General features: G+C 41.0%; 2 protein-coding genes across 2 annotated transcripts; one reads left to right on the forward strand and one right to left on the reverse strand.

The window, feature by feature from the left end:
* The first annotated feature begins 675 nt into the window (after positions 1-675).
* Positions 676-4,345, forward strand: LOC133607170 (uncharacterized). The gene has a single exon (XM_061961660.1). The coding sequence runs from the start codon at positions 676-678 to the stop codon at positions 2,350-2,352; it is 1,677 nt and encodes a 558-aa protein (XP_061817644.1). The 3' UTR covers positions 2,353-4,345.
* A 2,683-nt stretch (positions 4,346-7,028) lies between these two features.
* Positions 7,029-18,850, reverse strand: LOC133606228 (zinc transporter ZIP9). The gene is made up of 7 exons (XM_061959912.1): positions 18,570-18,850; positions 18,240-18,354; positions 15,276-15,410; positions 15,136-15,198; positions 12,176-12,261; positions 8,091-8,225; positions 7,029-8,015 (listed from the first exon to the last, which is right to left on the reverse strand). Exons 1-7 carry the CDS (start codon positions 18,663-18,665, stop codon positions 7,761-7,763), a joined length of 885 nt encoding a protein of 294 aa, XP_061815896.1. The 5' UTR covers positions 18,666-18,850; the 3' UTR covers positions 7,029-7,760.
* Positions 18,851-19,410: the final 560 nt, after the last annotated feature.

Consider the following 19,410-nt stretch of genomic DNA (forward strand, 5'->3'; position numbering starts at 1 on the left):
GAGCTTTGAAGATGAAACGTCGCTGGGTCTTCCAGCATGACAATGATCCCAAACACACCGCCCGGGCAACAAAGGAGTGGCTCCGTAAGAAGCATTTGAAAGTCCTGGAGTGGCCTAGCCACTCTCCAGACCTCAACCCCGTACAAAATCTGTGGAGGGAGTTGAAAGTCTGTGTTGCTCGGCGACAGCCCCAAAACATCACTGCTCTCGAGAAGATCTGCATGGAGGAATGGGCCAAAATACCAGCTATTGTGTGTGCAAACCTGGTAAAGACCTATAGTAATCGTTTGACCTCTGTTATTGCCAACAAAGGTTATATTACAAAGTATTGAGTTGAATTTTTGTTATTGACCAAATACTTATTTTCCACCATAATTTACAAATAAATTATTTAAAAATCCCACAATGTGAATTCCTGGATTTTTTTTTTCACATTCTGTCTCTCACAGTTGAAGTGTACCTATGATGAAAATTACAGACCTCTGTCATCATTTTAAGTGGGAGAACTTGCACAATTGGTGGCTGACTAAATACTTTTTTGCCCCACTGTATATGGATAGGTTCAATGGACTGATCACATGGACTTACTAATCCCCTCATGATCCTGCCCAGCTGGACAACTGACTGAGTGGAATTCCACCTAGGAGCCATCTTTGCTGTTGTCTCGTTTCCACAATGGGGGAGTGGAGGTCTTCTTCACCTGCACCTCACTTAGATCTAAACAATTTTGACTCCGCTGCAGCGGACAAAAGCAGGTATGTTTTAACCAGTCCCCGCTCATTGGAGTCCTGTGCACGGCTGGGCATCAAACCTGTTGATCTACTCGTGAAATCCCTGAACAATTTACTGTCTGAGCGGCGCGGCGTGCCTTTGGAGGCGGTGAGAGTGATGCATGAATCGTACGAAAATGAGAGAAGCAAGTTGTTGCGAATGTGCCGGGATGAGAGGGAGAGGATTATCCAGCAGGCTGCCAGGTGGCCGAGCGCTAAGAAAGTCCCGAGGCCGGGAAAGCGACATGACACCAAGCTGAAGCAGGAGCCTGCTGTGGACGATATTCCATATGCAGACCTGTGTTTGAAGGAGAAATGTGTGAGCAAGACATCCTGCTCTGCTGCAGACAGGAGCACCATCTGCAGCCTAGGAGACCTCAGACACTCTCCTGCTATCGATGTCAAGCTACGGAAGCTAATTGAAGACATCAAAAGGGAGATGTGTGTCCCGATATCACAGACAGACCGCAAGATCGCTGCTCTCATGTTGTTGAGGCACCAGCTGGAGGAGGACCGCATGAGTAATATGCAGCAGGAGGAAGAGGAGCGAGACGAGGCCCGCAGTCAGGAGGAGGCCCGGAGGGTGCAGGTTGAGAAAAGGAGGAGGAAAAAGCTGATGCAAAGCATGCAGCGCTGGCATGAGGAGCTGGAGGCCCGCAGGAGGCTGAGATTGCACCGGGAAGAAGAAAGAGTAGGGCAACTCAAGCAGGAGGTGATGCTGCAGGAGGAGCGCTGGAGGAGGCTGAAGGAGCAGGTGGAGGCTCAACGTAGAGGAAAGACTGCAACTGCACAGAGGGAGGCGGAGGGGAGGAGATGCTACCAAGAGAGACTGCTGAGAAACATCGAGGAGGTGGAGAACAGGCATCGAGAGAGGGAGAAACAGGTGGAAATGGAGAGGGAGCAGAAAGCAAGGAGGAGTAAACTCCTGTTGGAGAGGAAGGAGAAGAAGCGTCTGCAGGAAAAGAATAGCAGGGAGCTGCTGCACCACCTCCTCCTCAAACAACAAGTAGCACATCGGGTGGAGGAAGGCGAGTCACGTTTGAGAGATGCGCTGGAGAGGAAGATGCAGCGCACTTGTGAGAAACACGGCCGCCACTTGGAGGCCATGCTGAAGGAGCTGTGGGAGCGAGCGGCCCAGGAGGAGAAGCGGCTCCAGAGAGCCCGACTGAGGGCCAAGCTGCAGAGCATCCAGCAGCTCACACACAAGCACCTCCTGTTCAAGCTGAGTCAGCAACGCACGCTGAGGGCCACAGAGCACGCGTGTGGCCAACACAGGAGGAGAGCCCAGCAGACGCATCAGCACAACACAGACAGGCAGCTCCGCCACCAGAGGCTCAGAGAGAACGTGCAGCGAGAGGAGGAGGTGGCGAGGAGGGTCAGGGAGGGAAGCATCGCCGTGAAGGAATGGAGGCGCGAGAGGCTACGCGAAGAGCGAGAGCACACCCAGCAGGAGGCGCACAAGCTGGCGTTGGCATCTTTTAACTTGAGGGAGCGGGTGAGACAGCAGACGCAAAGTCGCTCTTTTGCTCACATGGCTCAGGAAGCTCAGCTGGCCGCCTCCATTAGCCGCTTGAACCTCTGAAACAACAAGCAAGGTCCATCAAACACCTTTAAACTTCCATGACCTCTGACCTCACAAATGTGCTTGTTTGGATCCGTATGAATCATTAATGCCTTTGAACACACACATGCTGACACACTGTGACAACCAACATCATCTAGAACAGTGTTTTTCAACCACTGTGCCGTGAGATACAGTCTGGTGTGCCGTGGGAGATTATCTAATTTCACCTATTTGGGTTAAAAATATTTTTTGCAAACCAGTAATTATAGTCTGCAAATTATGTGTTGTTGTTGAGTGTCGGTGCTGTCTAGAGCTCGGCAGAGTAACCGTGTAATACTCTTCCATATCAGTAGGTGGCAGCCGGTAGCTAATTGCTTTGTAGATGTCGGAAACAGCAACGGCAGCGTGCAGGTAAAAAGGTGTCTAGTGCTTAAACCAAAAATTTAAGAAAAGGTGAGTGCCCGTACGAAAAGGCATTGACGCTTAGGGAAGGCTATGCAGAATGAAATTAAAACTGAACTGGCTACAAAGTAAACAAAAACAGAATGCTGGACGACAGCAAAGACTTACAGTGGAGCAAAGACGGCGTCCACAATGTACATCCGAACATCTCAATCAACAATGTCCCGACAAAGAAGGATAAAAACAACTGAAATATTCTTGATTGCTAAAACAAAGTAGATGCGGGAAATATCGCTCAAAGGAAGACATGAAACTGCTACAGGAAAATACCAAAAAAAGAGAAAAATCCACCAAAATAGGAGCGCAAGACAAGAACTAAAACACTACACACAGGAAAACAGCAAAAAACTCAAAATAAGTCACAGCGTGATGTGACAGGTCGTGACAGCACACCTACTTTGAGACAAGAGCTATAGTGATGCATGGTTGGTTATGGTTTAAAGTCATATCCAACAATTGCGACAACGACTTTTTCGTCAACTGAGTTTCATTTTTTAATGATTTTTTTATGATTTCTGCTGGTGGTGCGCCTCCGGATTTTTTCAACGCAAAAAATGTGCCTTGGCTCAAAAAAGGTTGAAAAACACTGATCTCGAAGATGGTTTTTTTGAAGGGGTGGGAGGTCAAGAAGGTAGAACTGTATTTCATTGACAAGCTGACAAATACATAATTCCATGTTTTTTAACCCCTAGGGGACAAATTATGACTTTGTCCCGTTAGTTAATGTTTGCTGTCTTTTGGATAATCATTGTTGTATTGCTCCATTATACATGATTTTTCCTGTTATTTTTTTATTATTATTTCAACGTCAAATTTTTTACAGCATTACGATAAACTGGCAGTCATTCAACAATACCCCAAACAGAACATAAATGTTATTCATTTTTCAAATGGCATAAAACCTTTATTTGCTCAAATCTTTCAATCAACTTTTGCCTTAAATAAAAATACCAAACATGTAATGTTTTTTGTAATGTTCTGTGAAAGAAATTGGACATCGTCATGTCCGTTGTGTCCTGAGCAAGACACTTCACCCTTGCTCCTGATGGGTGCTGGTTAGCGCCTTGCATGGCAGCTCCCTCCATCAGTGTGTGAATGTGTGTGTGAATGGGTAAATGTGGAAGTAGTGTCAAAGCGCTTTGAGTACCTTGAAGGTAGAAAAGCGCTATACAAGTACAACCCATTTATTATTTATTATTTATTTATTTATTAAAATTTAACAGAAATATCATGAATAATGGAGTAAATTAAAAAAAAAAAATTGTGACCAGAACACAGCAAAAATGTAGTGAAAGTACAAAAGTCAGCCTCTGTTTTATGAGAGTTAAGAAGCATGAAATTATGTATTTGTCAACATTAATTTTGCTAGCATCAAGTTAACAGTGTAACAACTAGTTAGCTAGCTAATACAGTAATCTAAAGTACAGGTTTCAAACTGTGCTATGTAGGTTTTGAGGACTGTACATGTTTATATTTTTCAGTACAACATTTCTAAAATCCTTCTTTCTTCTGTTGCTCATAAGTAATAATCACATTTTTGGGATACTGAATTTAGGATTTTTTTTCAGTAATAATCATCAAAATGTAAATAAACATTTGAAATATATGAGTCTGAGAGTAATGAATGTGTATATAATATGCAAGTTTCACTTTTGAAATGGAATAAACTTTTTAGTCATTGTCTAATTTTTTGAGGAGCACCTATGTGACCGTTTCCCCCTAATACTTTTAAGAGATATAAAGAAAAAGCCTGATTCAAGGCAACATATGAGCGCCCTTTTTTCCTTGTGTAAAGGAAACAATACACCAAGTGCAACACCCATGGACAGTCTCTGCCGGTTTCAACAAGTCAAATTTAGGATTTTTTCAAAGACCATAATGAATATAATTTAAGACCATTTTACATCCATACAGACAAAATGATAAATGGGTTATACTTGTAGGGCAGCACGGTGGAAGAGGGGTTAGTGCATCTGCCTCACAATACGAAGGTCCTGAGTAGTCTTGGGTTCAATCCCGGGCTCGGGATCTTTCTGTGTGGAGTTTGCATGTTCTCCCCGTGACTGCGTGGGTTCCCTCCGGGTACTCCGGCTTCCTCCCACTTCCAAAAACATGCACCTGGGGATAGGTTGATTGGCAACACTAAATTGGCCCTAGTGTGTGAATGTGAGTGTGAATGTTGTCTGTCTATCTGTGTTGGCCCTGCGATGAGGTGGCGACTTGTCCAGGGTGTACCCCGCCTTCCGCCCGATTGTAGCTGAGATAGGCTCCAGCGCCCCCCGCGACCCCAAAAGGGAATAAGCGGTAGAAAATGGATGGATGGATGGGTTATACTTGTATAGCGCTTTTCTACCTTCAAGGTACTCAAAGCGCTTTGACAGTATTTCCACATTTACCCATTCACACACTGATGGCGGGAGCTGCCATGCAAGGCGCTAACCAGCAGCCATCAGGAGCAAGGGGTGAAGTGTCTTGCCCAAGGACACAACGGACGTGACTAGGATGGTAGAAGGTGGGGATTGAACCCCAGTAACCAGCAACCCTCCGATTGCTGGCACGGCCACTCTACCAATTTCGCCACGCCACCGAAAAAGTACAAAGACATTAAGGAAAATCACAGGGCCAGTATGAATTGTAAGTATATGAATTCATTCACTGCTCTTTCTTTCTTTCACTAAATGCTCCAGAAGCCTCTCTATTGTAAACTAATTTTAAAAATTATTAGCAAACATCAGAACAGCCATTTAACAGATTTGCCATAGAAGTGTTTTCTTGCTAAACGCGCAGTGTGCTTCATATCAAATGTTTTCATGTAACAACAACCAGAATGTCAGCAATGTTAGAGGAAAGCATAATATATGATCTGTGAAAGGGACTGTTAGCATATCTGCTAATGCTAAATGGTTAACTTTTATATCCTTGTATAGATGTGCAAGTGTTTGTGGCGTTTCAGCTTCTTTTGACACAGACTTATCCCAGATTTGGACTGTTACATTATCATTCCATTTACTTTCACCGCAATGTTTACAAACGCTTCCCTCTTCGATGGCTCCACATCCGGGTCCTAAACATTTTATAGGTTTCCATCCACTGGCTTCAAACATGCATTAAATTGATCGATCTGGAGCCACAAATCATTGAACTTGCACTTACCCATTATATGCAAGTAGGATAGGTTGACTGGCAACACTAAATTGGCCCAAGTGTGTGACTGTGAGTGTGAATGTTGTCTATATGTGTTGGCCCTGTGATGAGATGGCGACTTGTCCAGTGTGTACCCCGCCTTCCCCCCAAATGCAGCTGGGATAGGCTCCAGCACCCCCCCGTGACCCCGAGAGGGACAAGCGGTAGAAAATGGATGGATGGATGAATTCGGCTTGGCTTGTGCTTTTATTACGTTTTCTCCGCTGCTATGCTAAGATGTAACAACGCATGCACAGCACACACTAGCTGGTAGTGCGCAATAAATATTTTGACCAGGCAGCACAGGTAGCCTACTTTACTTCCGTTTTGTAGTTATGTTATAGAGTACACAAAAATAGAAATATTTAAAAGCAAGACGGAAGTTTATGCATGTTTTCAATAAAAGTATTGTCAATAGATATTTAAGACCTTTCAAAATCGTTCTTAAGACCTTTTATGAGATTTTAGGAGAATTCTAGACTTAAGGCCTTAAATGCAAATTGTTGGATTTCAAACTTTGGAAGACATTTTAAGACCGTGTGAATACGCTGCATGAAAAGATGTTGTAATCCACAATGACTGTACCCAATGGGACGTTTCACTGAGATCACGTTAACAAAGGTAAACTGTTTTTTAATCATCATGTCATGCAGGTAATTCACTTTAAAGGCTGAGCAACAAGCAAATACAAACTAGGAGAGCCTTTGTGCAACACATTCACATTCATTGAAAGAACATGTGCAGCATGTCTCTATGACTGTATTAACTTTTCACATTGCAAACACTAAAGACAAAGAAGCAATGATGTCATGACATCAGCTCCATGCACTTACAGTGGTGTTTTTATATTAAAATAATTTGTAGGGTACCAACCATATAGGTAGGCTACATAGTACATAAATACTGTTCTCTACAGTCAGCCTGCTGTCTGGTGCGCTTAATTCATCACTACTTTCTCTTACAAACAGTCATTCATTAGTCACATTTTAGCTAGCCAGCGTGAGGACCTACGTAGACCAACACCCTTTTCTCTTACAGATAAAAGAGGACAGGCAGAGTTGGTAGGAACACATACACGGGAGAATGGCAAGGTATTTAATCTGAAAAATATGAATTTATTCATACAAATTGAACAATACAATCCCTACTCTGCAAAACTGCTGGAACAAGTGGTTTAATAACCTTTGCCTGGTATTGACTCCACACAGCTCTACTCACATTAGACACTTACAATTGTCATTACCTGGTTAGCATGGCTGCAATGCAGAGTCCATAAGTGTGACGAAATACCACTACTGGTCACTGATTGGTTGAACAGATTAGTCTTCAACCCGTCATTGTAATATTGCATAAAAACTCACACAAAGTGCATACTAACGTTAGCTTACCCTGTTGCTGTACCGGCATTATACTCCAGAGTGCCCACTGGCTGCAGCGGCTTGTTTTCTTGTGGTTCTTAGTCTCCTTTGGACTAACATTAACATGCACAGAAGTAAACACATGACACACATTCTCCTCCATTAATGTTTGTTAGCATGTCTTGTTCTAGCTGATGCATTCAATGATTCATGTTTTTTTTTTGCTATTTCCTGCATTAGAAGAACCAAGCCGGTACCGTGCAGTAGTAAGCACCCTAACAGGTTCTCGTGTGCTGCTTAGTACATTTGTCAGAGGTTGCTGATATGCAGTGATGTATTACCTGTTGATATAGTCCTCCATATATTTATTTCTTTGGCATGGTGACCGCATGTCTCAGCATGCAAACGTAGAGGAAGACCTTGTCAGTCGTCGTGAAGCCCCAGAGCAAGCATCACAGGAAGGCCCACACCGAGAACAAGAGTGAAGCTCTCCTGAAGCCCAAGGTGGCGCTGCTGCTGTTGGAGGTGACTGGAGTGTTGGCCTGTCCAACCATGACTACTGCTCCTGCTAATGATCTCAGGCAGAACGTGCACAGTGGCCACAAAAAGGAACGTCCCAGCAGAGAAGAGCATTCCCACCCCGGTTGCACTGAGCTGGTTTTGAGAGGAAGTGTAAGACTGGAGATACAAAGACATTTGCAATCAATGCAGCAGTCTAGTCTGACAGGGGACGACTGCTTTGTTCTTTCTTACCGCATGCAATGTGAAGTATGTGGCCATGGCAACTACTGGTGCTGCAGCTGAAAAGGCCAACAAATGTCCTTGGATGGATTTATTTTCCAGGCCTGCGTGCATCAGGAAGGCAACTAAACCAAAAGCTGCAGGGGCCTTGGAAACAAGGAGGACATATTTTTAGGTATTGCTTCCATGGATATTTGTGTTCTGCTGCATTCCACAATACTGGGAGGCATGAATTGGCCAATCTCGGACAAGGAAGAGTTCCTACTAAAAGCACTTTAATAAAAATGCACAACAATGGCAGTTCATAAAAATATAAATTCAACTACAATTTACCAGAACCATTTGATCATCAGGATATCTACTCAACAGGGATGGGCAATATGGCCTAAAGTCTACATCGCAGTAAATATTGCATCCTCCTGCGAAAACGACACATACCATGATATATTATTTGGTAAATAAATAATACAACCATTTCAAAACAGGTTACAGAGGCTTCTAATTTAGCTGCTGGCGTATAAAATAACATATAGCGTCTTTTACGGTTGTAAGATTTTCTCAAAACTATTATTAATCTACTTGCTAAATTACTGTTAATAGCTGGTTACTTTCTGTGGCAACATGGTTGTATCAACAGTACACTTATATTAAAATGTAATAATAACTTATTCTGAAGTTTGAATACTTCACGTTAGTTTTGGATGATACTACAAATGTGGTTATAGATCCAATACCAATTAGTCACAGGGACAGTCAGTATTTGGGCATACTAATGTTCATACTTATAATTTTCAGATTTTGATCACAACTGTAATGCAACAAAAACACATGATGGCGTTGTAGAATATCAATTAATATTTAAGTTATTAAATGTTTCGTTTTTTTTTACATACAGCATTTATAGTAACGTGCAAAATAAATTAACTGTTACGGTTTCAAATTGTTGCGGAAGTTGTTGCCCCCAAGATGCAGAAACAGGAGATGCCCTGAGATCGGTAGGTTGTGAGTTCAAACCCCAGCCGAGTCATACCAAAGACTATAAAAATGGGACCCATTACCTCCCTGCTTGGCACTCAGCATCGAGGGTTGGAAGTGGTGGTTAAATCACCAAAAATGATTCTCGGGCGCGGCCACCGCTGCTGCTCACTGCTTCCCTCACCTCCCAGGGGGTGATCAAGGGTGATGGGTCAAATGCAGAGGATAATTTCGCCACACCTAGTGTGCGTGTGACAATCATGGGTACTTTAACTTTTTAACGTGCAGGCAAGAAAAGTATTTAATGTTAAAAAATACAAGAATAGAGTGCAGCAGGGAAGTGCACAGAAATCACAGGGAAGCTGTAAGGCAAAGCGAGCAATACCAAATACTGAGCAATGAATGCATACCAACGAAAAAGAAACGTGAAACAATGTTACGGCAGCAAGAGGCAGCTGAAGCTGGCATATAAACCCTCTTGATTAGCCATCAGGGACAGGTGAGTCCACTGATGGCTAATAAAGAGCAGGTGAGGGAAACAGTGCTCAGGCAGGAAAATATAGTCACTGAAAGGCAACACACACAGAATAAGAAAAGTGGAAGCAAAATACGAGTGCTGAACAGGCACAAAACAGCCAACACATGAAAAATCCCACAAAACCAAAACAAGGTATGACCTGGCGTAACGGTCATGACATAAACAAAATTAAAAAATACTAATTGCTTATATTTCTTGAGTTTGTAAACAATAACAAAAACTATTTTTTAATAGTAAAAAATATTGATCTAATCACTGTAGTATCGACCTTATACTGATACCATACTTTGTATCATTACTGTCAATATTTGTATCAATACGCTCTAGCTGGTTTGTGATGCTTTTTTTTAATCCTCCTACGGAGTGTAGTGAAGTTGGTTTAGCTATTCCTTGTCCTTCAGAGACTATGTTAAGTCTAAGAAATAAAGTTTAGTTGCTGCTATGGAGGCAAGCATTAGTGATTTAGAAGCTGCACACAAAAAAAGATGCTGCACAGTGGAGGGACATTAGCCACTAGCGAGGACATTACAGTGCCTTGAGGACACCTTTGTTCGCTTTTCGCCATCAAATTTGCGGTACACAGCTAGAATGTATCAACATGCATTATCACTATATGGGTAGTATTAAAGCGCTATCATCTGACAAAATGTATATAATTTTTTTGTTTATATCGTGCAACCCTAGATACAATATTTTTGTATGAAAAAAATGGTATCTTTTAAACTGAAAATGTATACATGCACACCAAAAGGTGGTGCCAAATGATTAAGCCAGTCTGAGATATTCTTCCTGTCATTCAACCACACCAGTGACCTGAGACTAGCTTGAAAAAAAATTCTTAGATGTTGGATAAATTATTAACAAGAGAAGTTATGATGCTAATTTTAAAGGGGACCTATTATGCAAAACCAACATTTCTTAACCGATGGTACCTGTTTTTGCGTATTTGGGATCTGCATAAGTCCCGAAAATTTGGAAATCGAACAATGGAGGCATGGCGGAGATATTTATAAAACAATCTAGCCTTCCTTCATACTTCCTCAAATGAGCTGTTTGGAATTTGCCCCATTTGTGAGTTTTTTTCCCACTGGCGACGTCATCGGTTATCTCCATTTAAGATAAAGTTTTAACTAAAGAGCTTTGTGCGAGTCCACCATTGAAGTCCGACGCCGTAGTCTATAAATTCCTTCTTTTTAATCCATCTTTTTGTTGTAGGTCAGACTGGCTTGTACAAACACCGTTTTCATATGAGTTGGGAAATTGTGCTAGATGTAAATATAAACGGAATACAATGATTTGCAAATCATTTTCAACCCATATTCAGTTGAATATGCTACAAAGACAACATATTTGATGTTCAAACTGATAAACATTTATTTTTTTGCAAATAATCATTTAATTTAGAATTTGATGCCAGCAACACGTGACAAAGAAGTTGGGAAAGGTGGCAATAAATACTGATAAAGTTGAGGAATGCTCATCAAACACTTATTTGGAACATCCCACAGGTGTGCAGGCTAATTGGGAACAGGTGGGTGCCATGATTGGGTATAAAAACAGCTTCCCAAAAAATGCTCAGTCTTTCACAAGAAAGGATGGGGCGAGGTACACCCCTTTGTCCACAACTGCGTGAGCAAATAGTCAAACAGTTTAAGAACAACGTTTCTCAAAGTGCAATTGCAAGAAATGTAGGGATTTCAACATCTCTGAAGCAACATCTATAATGCTTCAGCATTATGAAGCGTAAAATACGACAGCGGAGACCCCGGACTGTTGAACGACTGAAGCTCTACATAAAACAAGAATGGGAAAGAATTCCACTTTCAAAGCTTCAACAATTAGTTTCCTCAGTTCCCAATCGTTTACTGAGTGTTGTTAAAAGAAAAGGTGATGTAACACAGTGGTGAACATGCCCTTTCCCAACTACTTTGGCACGTGTTGCAGCCATGAAATTCTAAGTTAATTATTATTTGCAAAAAAAATATAAAGTTTATGAGTTTGAACATCAAATATCTTGTCTTTGTAGTGCATTCAATTGAATATGGGTTGAAAAGGATTTGCAAATCATTGTATTCCGTTTGTAATTCCCAACTCATATGGAAACGGGGTTTGTACATACACATGCATCCTCCGCTGATACAAGTTAGATATGAGTTAGAACTAGAGGCTGTCAGTAGACTCGAAATGGAAGCGCTAACAACTACAACATGGCTGACTGTGAGAAGACAGTTGAAGTGGGGGCACTTAAATAAGGACGCCAACAAACCGGCTCAACCTGAAGAGGCGGTCAGAAAGCGGCTTAAAGTTGGTCTGTAAAACAATCTATGCAAAAACCATTACAGGTTATGTAGACCACAAAGAAGTGTCTTAAATGTAGAAAAATCATAATATGACCCCTTTAAAATAAAGGTGATCAATGAAGCAGAATCATTAATAGTTGTTGCGGTTTTATTGTAATCCGCTTGTTATAATTTTTTCAACAATTGTGCCATGAAAAAGAGGAAGTGTCATATATTCAGTCATCTATGGCTATAACTCACTTCCCATGAGTGGGAATTAAGCATAATACTCCAAAAATTCTCACCTTGTGTAGTATCACAGCAAAAAACACAATGACTTGCACAGTCCCCTTGCCGGTGGCCACCACTGCCCCCAGAGCGAATCCATCGGCTGCAATACACAAACACGTCACATTTGGAGCACCCAGAGAGCCCCTACCTCCCCCAAGGCAACAAATCAGTTAGTTTACGCATCTTTTGGTATGTTTGTGTGCTTAACACAAAAAAACTACCAGTAGTCAAGAGCTACAAAACACACAAAACACAGCTTTTACATTTTTAATTTTTTTTTTTTTACAGGAAGAAAAATCTGTCCTAGTAGAACTAACCTTTGCTTTTTTTATGCATTCATAGTTAGCTACCACAAGGGTCGCACACTCAAGTAATTGATGTCTCGCAGCGCACACACTTGTCCAATCATCCAAGACACATTCACGCCCTTACAGTAAGTCATAAATTATAGATCCCATTCCAAAACTACACATTTCGCCCACTGTAATGTTAAAAAAAATCCCCTCTGAAGCGACCCACAACAAAGAGGCTGAAGGGACGCGGGTTGTAGACAGCTGATCAAAACTTTTAATAAAATTTCACAACAAAATATCTAGTAGAATATCAAGCACGGTGCATTTCAGGATGACAAATAAGGTAATATTATGAAATACTGACTTTACAATTATTTTATACACATCTGTCTCTCCAGTGCCGGCTCAACCATCAAGTGTGGATTTACATAACAGAGTAACTTACTAGGGATGTGCTGATTGATCAGCAAGAGCCGATTTTATGAAAAAGTACTTGATCCCCCATTGCTGATTGATGCCTTTAAATGCTAATCACAAACGCCAATCATTTCTGGCTGACACTAGTTATTTTAAGTCCTGTGGCTGCCAAGGGGCTAGCATTTATTTATGTCTCCATACAGTGTGGAGCTGCACCTCTAAAATAACAATAATAATCACCTCCATTGTGGCAAATACAATTCATTTCTAGGTATTCTAGTGTCATTATCATGTATCATTATCAGTGGAGGCTAAAAATGTGATACATCAAGAGCAAGCCAGGTGCAGGCATGCTAATGGAAAACTAACCACTAAGCTATCTTTAAACACCAAGACGTAAGTGCCTAAAAGAAGTGTAGATGGAACCATGTTACAGCAGAAAGTGAGCAACTATTAACAGGAAATTAACAAGTAGATTATGTTTAGAGAGAACAACTTATGGTCCATCGGCATCCGTTTTCTACCGCTTGTCCCTTTTAGGGACAAGCGGTAGGCGGGGTACACCCTGGACAAATCGCCACCTCATCGCAGAATAACTTATGATAATACTTATAATTTCATGAGAATACTGTGAACACAAGTTATCCATTAATTTGTACGTAAAAATATGATCAAATACATAGGCAATTGTGTAATAATTTTATTAATATTGATATACATTTACTGATTGTGCGCTCTCATACTGTAGTTGTTGCGTTTTTCTTTGTTTCTTGCATTGAACAAAGGGCACAGTCTACCAAGTTAAATTCATCCATCCATCCATCCATTTTCTACCGCTTAGTCCCTTCGGGGTCGCGGGGGGCGCTGGAGCCTATCTCAGTTCATTGTGTGTTAAAACATATTTGGCTAAAAAAGTTGATTCCGAGTCTGATACAAGCAGCCTATTAATCTGATACCGATGCTCTATTATGTTACAACAGTTAGTAAGACCGCAGGTTTCCCCCGGCTTGCCAATATACTTGTGGCGGTGGGAGCGTGGCAAATATGACATCATCATATAATTTGATAAATAGTCAACGATGCACATATCTACTTTAAAATATTCTAACAAATGTACATACATTTTAAACATATTCTTTCTTAAGATATTTTTTGCTCTATATTTATAATTGTTATTATTGTACAATGTAAGACAGGCCGTATACAGTGGTGGATACTGGTCTTTGAAGTAGGGGCTGCTAACATTCAGCTACTCTCTAAACATGAATACAGTCCCTAAATACAGATTAAAGACGGTAAATGTTTACAAAGAAAACGTCATTTAAAAGACAGAACAATTCTCCATATCAACTGGAATGAAAATTGAAAAAGGCTATTATGGTGTTTTATATTTCAAGATCGCTGATTCGCTCATTTTACTGTCAATCCAAGAGGGATTCAGACTAAAACAGATTATCTAATCATCATGCAAAAGCCCTGCGTCCAGGCCAGCCAAGGACACGCCCACTTCTTTTGGGGGATATTTTAAGGGAAGCCGTCTTCCAATCTTACAACAATCCCCACTTCCATATACCCATATCTCCAGCAGGTCTCCAACGTAAACAGTCTCTGGCTTGTTAGAACAAGGTGGGTAAGGGAAGTCAGCCTCAGTCTTACCGCAGAGGCTCCAGACAAACGTGTGCGTCTTGCTTACGTTGATCAAGTTTTTCGGTGGCCAAATTTTCAGTGCATCACAAGTCAAAAGTGTGTAAATAATTAGCTGTAAATATCAATTCACACAATGTATTACTTTAATTTGCTTTTATGTAAAAGACCCTGATTATTAAGGTGTGGCGGCTTTCAAAATGCCATGGCTCTGCCCTACGATTCATTACATGTGGGGAAACTCCGGACAGCCCTCTCTTTTGTTCCATTTTCGGGCACTGAAAAGCAATTTCAGTAGACTTTCCCATTGTCACCTGGAAACGTTGCATAAACAGAGAACCTGCACACTAACATACATACAAACAAACAAACAATGCTAATACTTGTAATGTTTGTGATATATGATGGTATTTACCCCTAACCAATTATTATATATATTTTTTCAAAGCACATGAATGGAACTGAACTCCTAAGGCTAGGCTTTAGAAAGAAGTGATTAATGCGCACATGGTGAGTCACATGAAGTCTCCTTTTACGTTTGTGTACTGAATCCATCACAATGAGTTGTTGTACACTGAGAGCAAACACACGCTAACAGAAAGTAGTAAATATTACAGTACCTGCTGCATGAATTACCAGCCCTAATGTAGCTGTGATGGCGTCACTGTTTAGCGTTGTTTGTCCTGAAATGACAAATAATATCATCATGGACAAAGCTAATAAATATGACTGTGCTGCAAAATGTAAGACGCCAACTTGCCACACATGGAAAAGTAACTTCCTAGTTGATCCACCACAAACATGAAGGTGAAGCCAAACGTTAATGATACTCCGATGTACAACTGAGGCGCGGGGGATGCTCCTGCTGAGGTCGTATTCGCAGGAGAGCAAGAAGCTGAAAAAAAGGAGAAGTTAAATAGTCTATATTTATCATATTTTCCCACCTAGACCTTCAGTGATGTCCGACTTCAATGATTACCTCTCAAAATACCATAATTGATGTCACCACATGACCATTGCTGGAGAAATACTATACAGGAATCCATTTACGCACTACTGGGCATTGTACAAAAGTGGTTATTTTCTGGAGCATTTAAAAATCAATAAACCTGCATCAGCAATTAAAACATATCTTATGTGGTACTGCCAAAATTAAAATAGCAAAAAACATATTAAACGTGAAAAAATAAAGAAATAAAGTATCTGAACTCACATTTCATCAACATCTGAGCTAGCTTTCGGGTTTGGCCGACATCGTCTCACAAGATGTAGTTTCTCTTTAAATATCCTTCTTGAAAATAGCCTTGCAAATATATGTGTTGTCTTGTCTAATCATAAAAGACGCAGACGAGGCGTGTTGGCAGAGTTCTTAAAGTTTACTCCACAGCGTGCTCATCAAAAACATCCCGCTGCATGTCTACATTCAACAACCTAAACGGGGCTACTGCACGTGCTCTTCACTACTGTGGCATGCTGGGTAATTGAGTTCTTATGTTACGTAGCTCATAACATCACTATATATCTGCCTTAGGCCAGCTAGAAGGCCTTACTGACAACAACTCGTGATCTGATTGGCTATCGCAACTGTCTGTCAAATGTTTGTGTCCGTTCACTTACAGCGCATAGACACCTGCATTATTGATTCTGAAGTCTTTAGGCAGATTTCGTATGGCATGGCAACATAAGCTAGCTGAATTCTCATTGGATAAAAACTCTTTAACCTAAAACTAACAGCGCTGGAAGGAGCATAATATGACATGAAGAGAATATGAATACTTTTAGATATTTAGGGAAAATAAAAAAAAGTGCTTTTATCTTTAATTAGTTAAGTTAAAGTTAAAGTACCAATGATTGTCACACACACACTAGGTGTGGTGAAATTTGTCCTCTGCATTTGACCCATCCCCTTGTTCACCTCCTGGGAGGTGAGGGGAGCAGTGGGCAGCAGCGGTGGCCGCACCCAGGAATACTTTTTAGTGATTTAACCCCCAATTCCAACCCTTGATGCTGAGTGCCAAGCAGGGAGGTAATGGGTCGCATTTTTATAGTCTTTGGTATGACTCAGCCAGGGTTTGAACTCACAACCTACCGATCTCAGGGCGGACACTCTAACCACAAGGCCACTGAGTAGGTTAGAATAATTATGATCATGATTTCTGGTTATGTTAGGCCAGCAGAGAAGGCCTTGCTGGCCCTGACGGCACAACACTGAGTATTTATATAGCGCTTTACTATACCTGGAATTATACCCAAAGTAGGTGGCGACTTGTCCAGGGTGTACACCGCCTTCCGCCCGATTGTAGCTGAGATAGGCTCCAGCGCCCCCCGCGACCCCAAAGGGAATAAGCGGTAGAAAATGGATGGATGCGTCACATTACACATCACATTCACTCATTTATACAGGCACATTGAACTGACGGCAGAAGCTGTCATGCAAGGCGTTAACCATGACCAGCCCAGTTAACTACAAAGCAGGTGATAAACAGTGTTGGGACTAACGCGTTACAAAGTAACGCGTTACTGTAACGCCGTTACTATCGGCGGTAACTAGTAATCTAACGCGTTATTTTTTATATTCAGTAACTCCGTTACCGTTACTACATGATGCGTTACTGCGTTATTTTTTATGTAGTATCGGCTAGAAACTGAGAAGATCTGAGTGTTGCAGCGCTGCTGAAGAGGCGACAAAAAAGAGGCGCGCCGCGCGCTGTCTGTGTGTACGTGTGTGTGAGTGTGTGTGTGAGTGTGTGTGTGTGGGAGGGGGCGTGTCTGTGTCTACTATCAAGACGTCATGGCGAACCCCGAAGCAGAGTTTCTTAAAATGGAGATATTTTCAGTACGTTTCTTTTATCGACCACAAAGAAAAGAACATTTTAGCTGAATGTAAGTTTCAAATATGCTGAAACAGCGACAAAAACAACATGCTTCGACGAAGCTAGTAAAGAGACACAAACTCACCTCCACCTCCAACAGCGGCTGGATTTTAATGAGGCACTGCACACTGAAGGTACACACACTCTGTCAATTCTCTTATATACTCTTTCATTTTAAACTTTTAGAGTGTTTGATTATCACATCACTCTAAATGTTTAGACTATAAAGTTCACAAACCTAAAGAGGGATACTAGTGGGCCAGGCTAATATTTCATTTTCTCTAAACTAAGTGGGGAAATGTGTAGAGTGTTCTGGGCTTCAGACATGATTTTATTTCAGAATTCCTTGAGAAAACGCCTGGTTAGGCTTTATGTATGTAGTGTGTGCCTTTCTTGTTTTACAGCTATGTTGTTATTATGCTGTTTGTTACTTATGTATGTTATGTTGCAGCTATTTAAAATAGTTTTGTCAATTTGTTCTGGCGAGAAACAAATTGGCCTTTGTAACATATCTTTGTCTTTGTGTGTTGTATGTAGACCACATTGCTTAGCAGAGTTCAGTGATACAAATGTATGTCAACTTGATCAACAGATTGTATTATTCTCCAGTGCAATAACAGTACTGAAATGAAGGCTAAAAGGGCATTAATTGGAGCTTTAAAAAAAAAGAAGAAAAAAAGAAGTAACTAAATAGTTACTTTTCACAGTAACACATTACTTTTTGGTGTAAGTAACTGAGTTAGTAACTGAGTTACTTTTGAAATGAAGTAACTAGTAACTATAACTAGTTACTGTTTTTCAGTAACTAACCCAACACTGGTGATAAAATAATACCATAACTTGCAAATGACCTTGCTCATGTGTCCATGCCTCTTGTAACAAGCCCACTCCTTCAGGGATGGTGATGGCGAGGGCTGTCCCACACAAGAAGCCTGCACCCAGGATGGAGACAAAATGTAGGCTTTTCTGGAACACACATTTATATTACAATGTAACTAAACTGAAAACCAACATTTATTCCGCTAAAATGACCAAATAAGGGCATGGCACGTGCTCATTTGTTTTGGTCACACAACTAGTCTAGACTATTACAATACTCCGTCTCCTACTATCCATGTGTTTAGAACACACATTAAGAGAGACTACTACTACTAGTATGTTTTGTAAAGTACGCAACTTACCTGTGAAAGTCTAAACAAAAGAGGTACGACTCCAAGCAGGAAACAACCGACAAACATTACTACCGATATCAAAGTAATACTCAACCCTCCGTCCATTTTGACGACTTCTGGTATGAGGACGACCTATGTGGGGAATTTATTCTTACACGGTTTCATTTCAGGTAACGTCCCTCCATGTCTCCTAAAGTCATTATAAACATCCTCATGACATGTTATCTTCCACGTCGCTCCTGTGTCATTGGCCTCCGTCTAGTCCTCCTCCTCCTTCTTCGTTTAAAAAAAAAAATCTACCGGAAATACAGGCAATTTCCAAATTAAAACCCCTTTTCAAAAATTTAATTTTGCTTTCTTCAAGTCACAGGAAATACAGTAATGGTTTCCATTTTTTAAATAGGAGATTAGAAAAGTTGGTCCGGAACAAGATTTTGTTTGTGGTCCAATTTAAGCCTTAGACTTCCTTTTATTGTCATTCAAATTTGAACTTTACAGTACAGATAAGAACGACATTTCGTTGCATTAGCTCGTTGTAGTGCAGGATAAAAGAGCAATAAGGTGCAGATATAAATAAATAGATTACTGTACAGATAAATATATTGCACTTTTGCATATGCATCCACGTTTATGGATGTATGTTATCCATCCATCCATTTCTACCGCTTGTCCCTTTCGGGGTTGCACATGGGCGTAAGGCGGGGTACACCCTGATTCCTCGGCAGTGGACATTTGATTTTTGTTCATTTTGGCTGGGTTACAAAAACATTTAGTCAAAAATATTCCAAGTTTTTTTTAACCTAACAGCCAAATCCAGTTTAAGAATGACACCAAACCAACCCGCAGGCCG

The sequence above is a fragment of the Nerophis lumbriciformis genome, linkage group LG02, assembly GCF_033978685.3.
Source record: "Nerophis lumbriciformis linkage group LG02, RoL_Nlum_v2.1, whole genome shotgun sequence".
NCBI lineage: Eukaryota > Metazoa > Chordata > Actinopteri > Syngnathiformes > Syngnathidae > Nerophis > Nerophis lumbriciformis.

Bases quoted from the DNA above. Each gene is read 5' to 3' on its own strand.
- LOC133606228 (XM_061959912.1), bottom strand. From the start codon at position 18,665: ATGGACGGAGGGTTGAGTATTACTTTGATATCGGTAGTAATGTTTGTC. The intron at 12,262-15,135 runs GTACTGTAATAT...TGTGTATTGCAG, and splicing joins GCTGGTAATTCATGCAGCAG to CCGATGGATTCGCTCTGGGG. The intron at 8,016-8,090 runs GTAAGAAAGAAC...TTGTATCTCCAG, and splicing joins CATACTTCACATTGCATGCG to TCTTACACTTCCTCTCAAAA.
- LOC133607170 (XM_061961660.1), top strand. From the start codon at position 676: ATGGGGGAGTGGAGGTCTTCTTCACCTGCACCTCACTTAGATCTAAAC.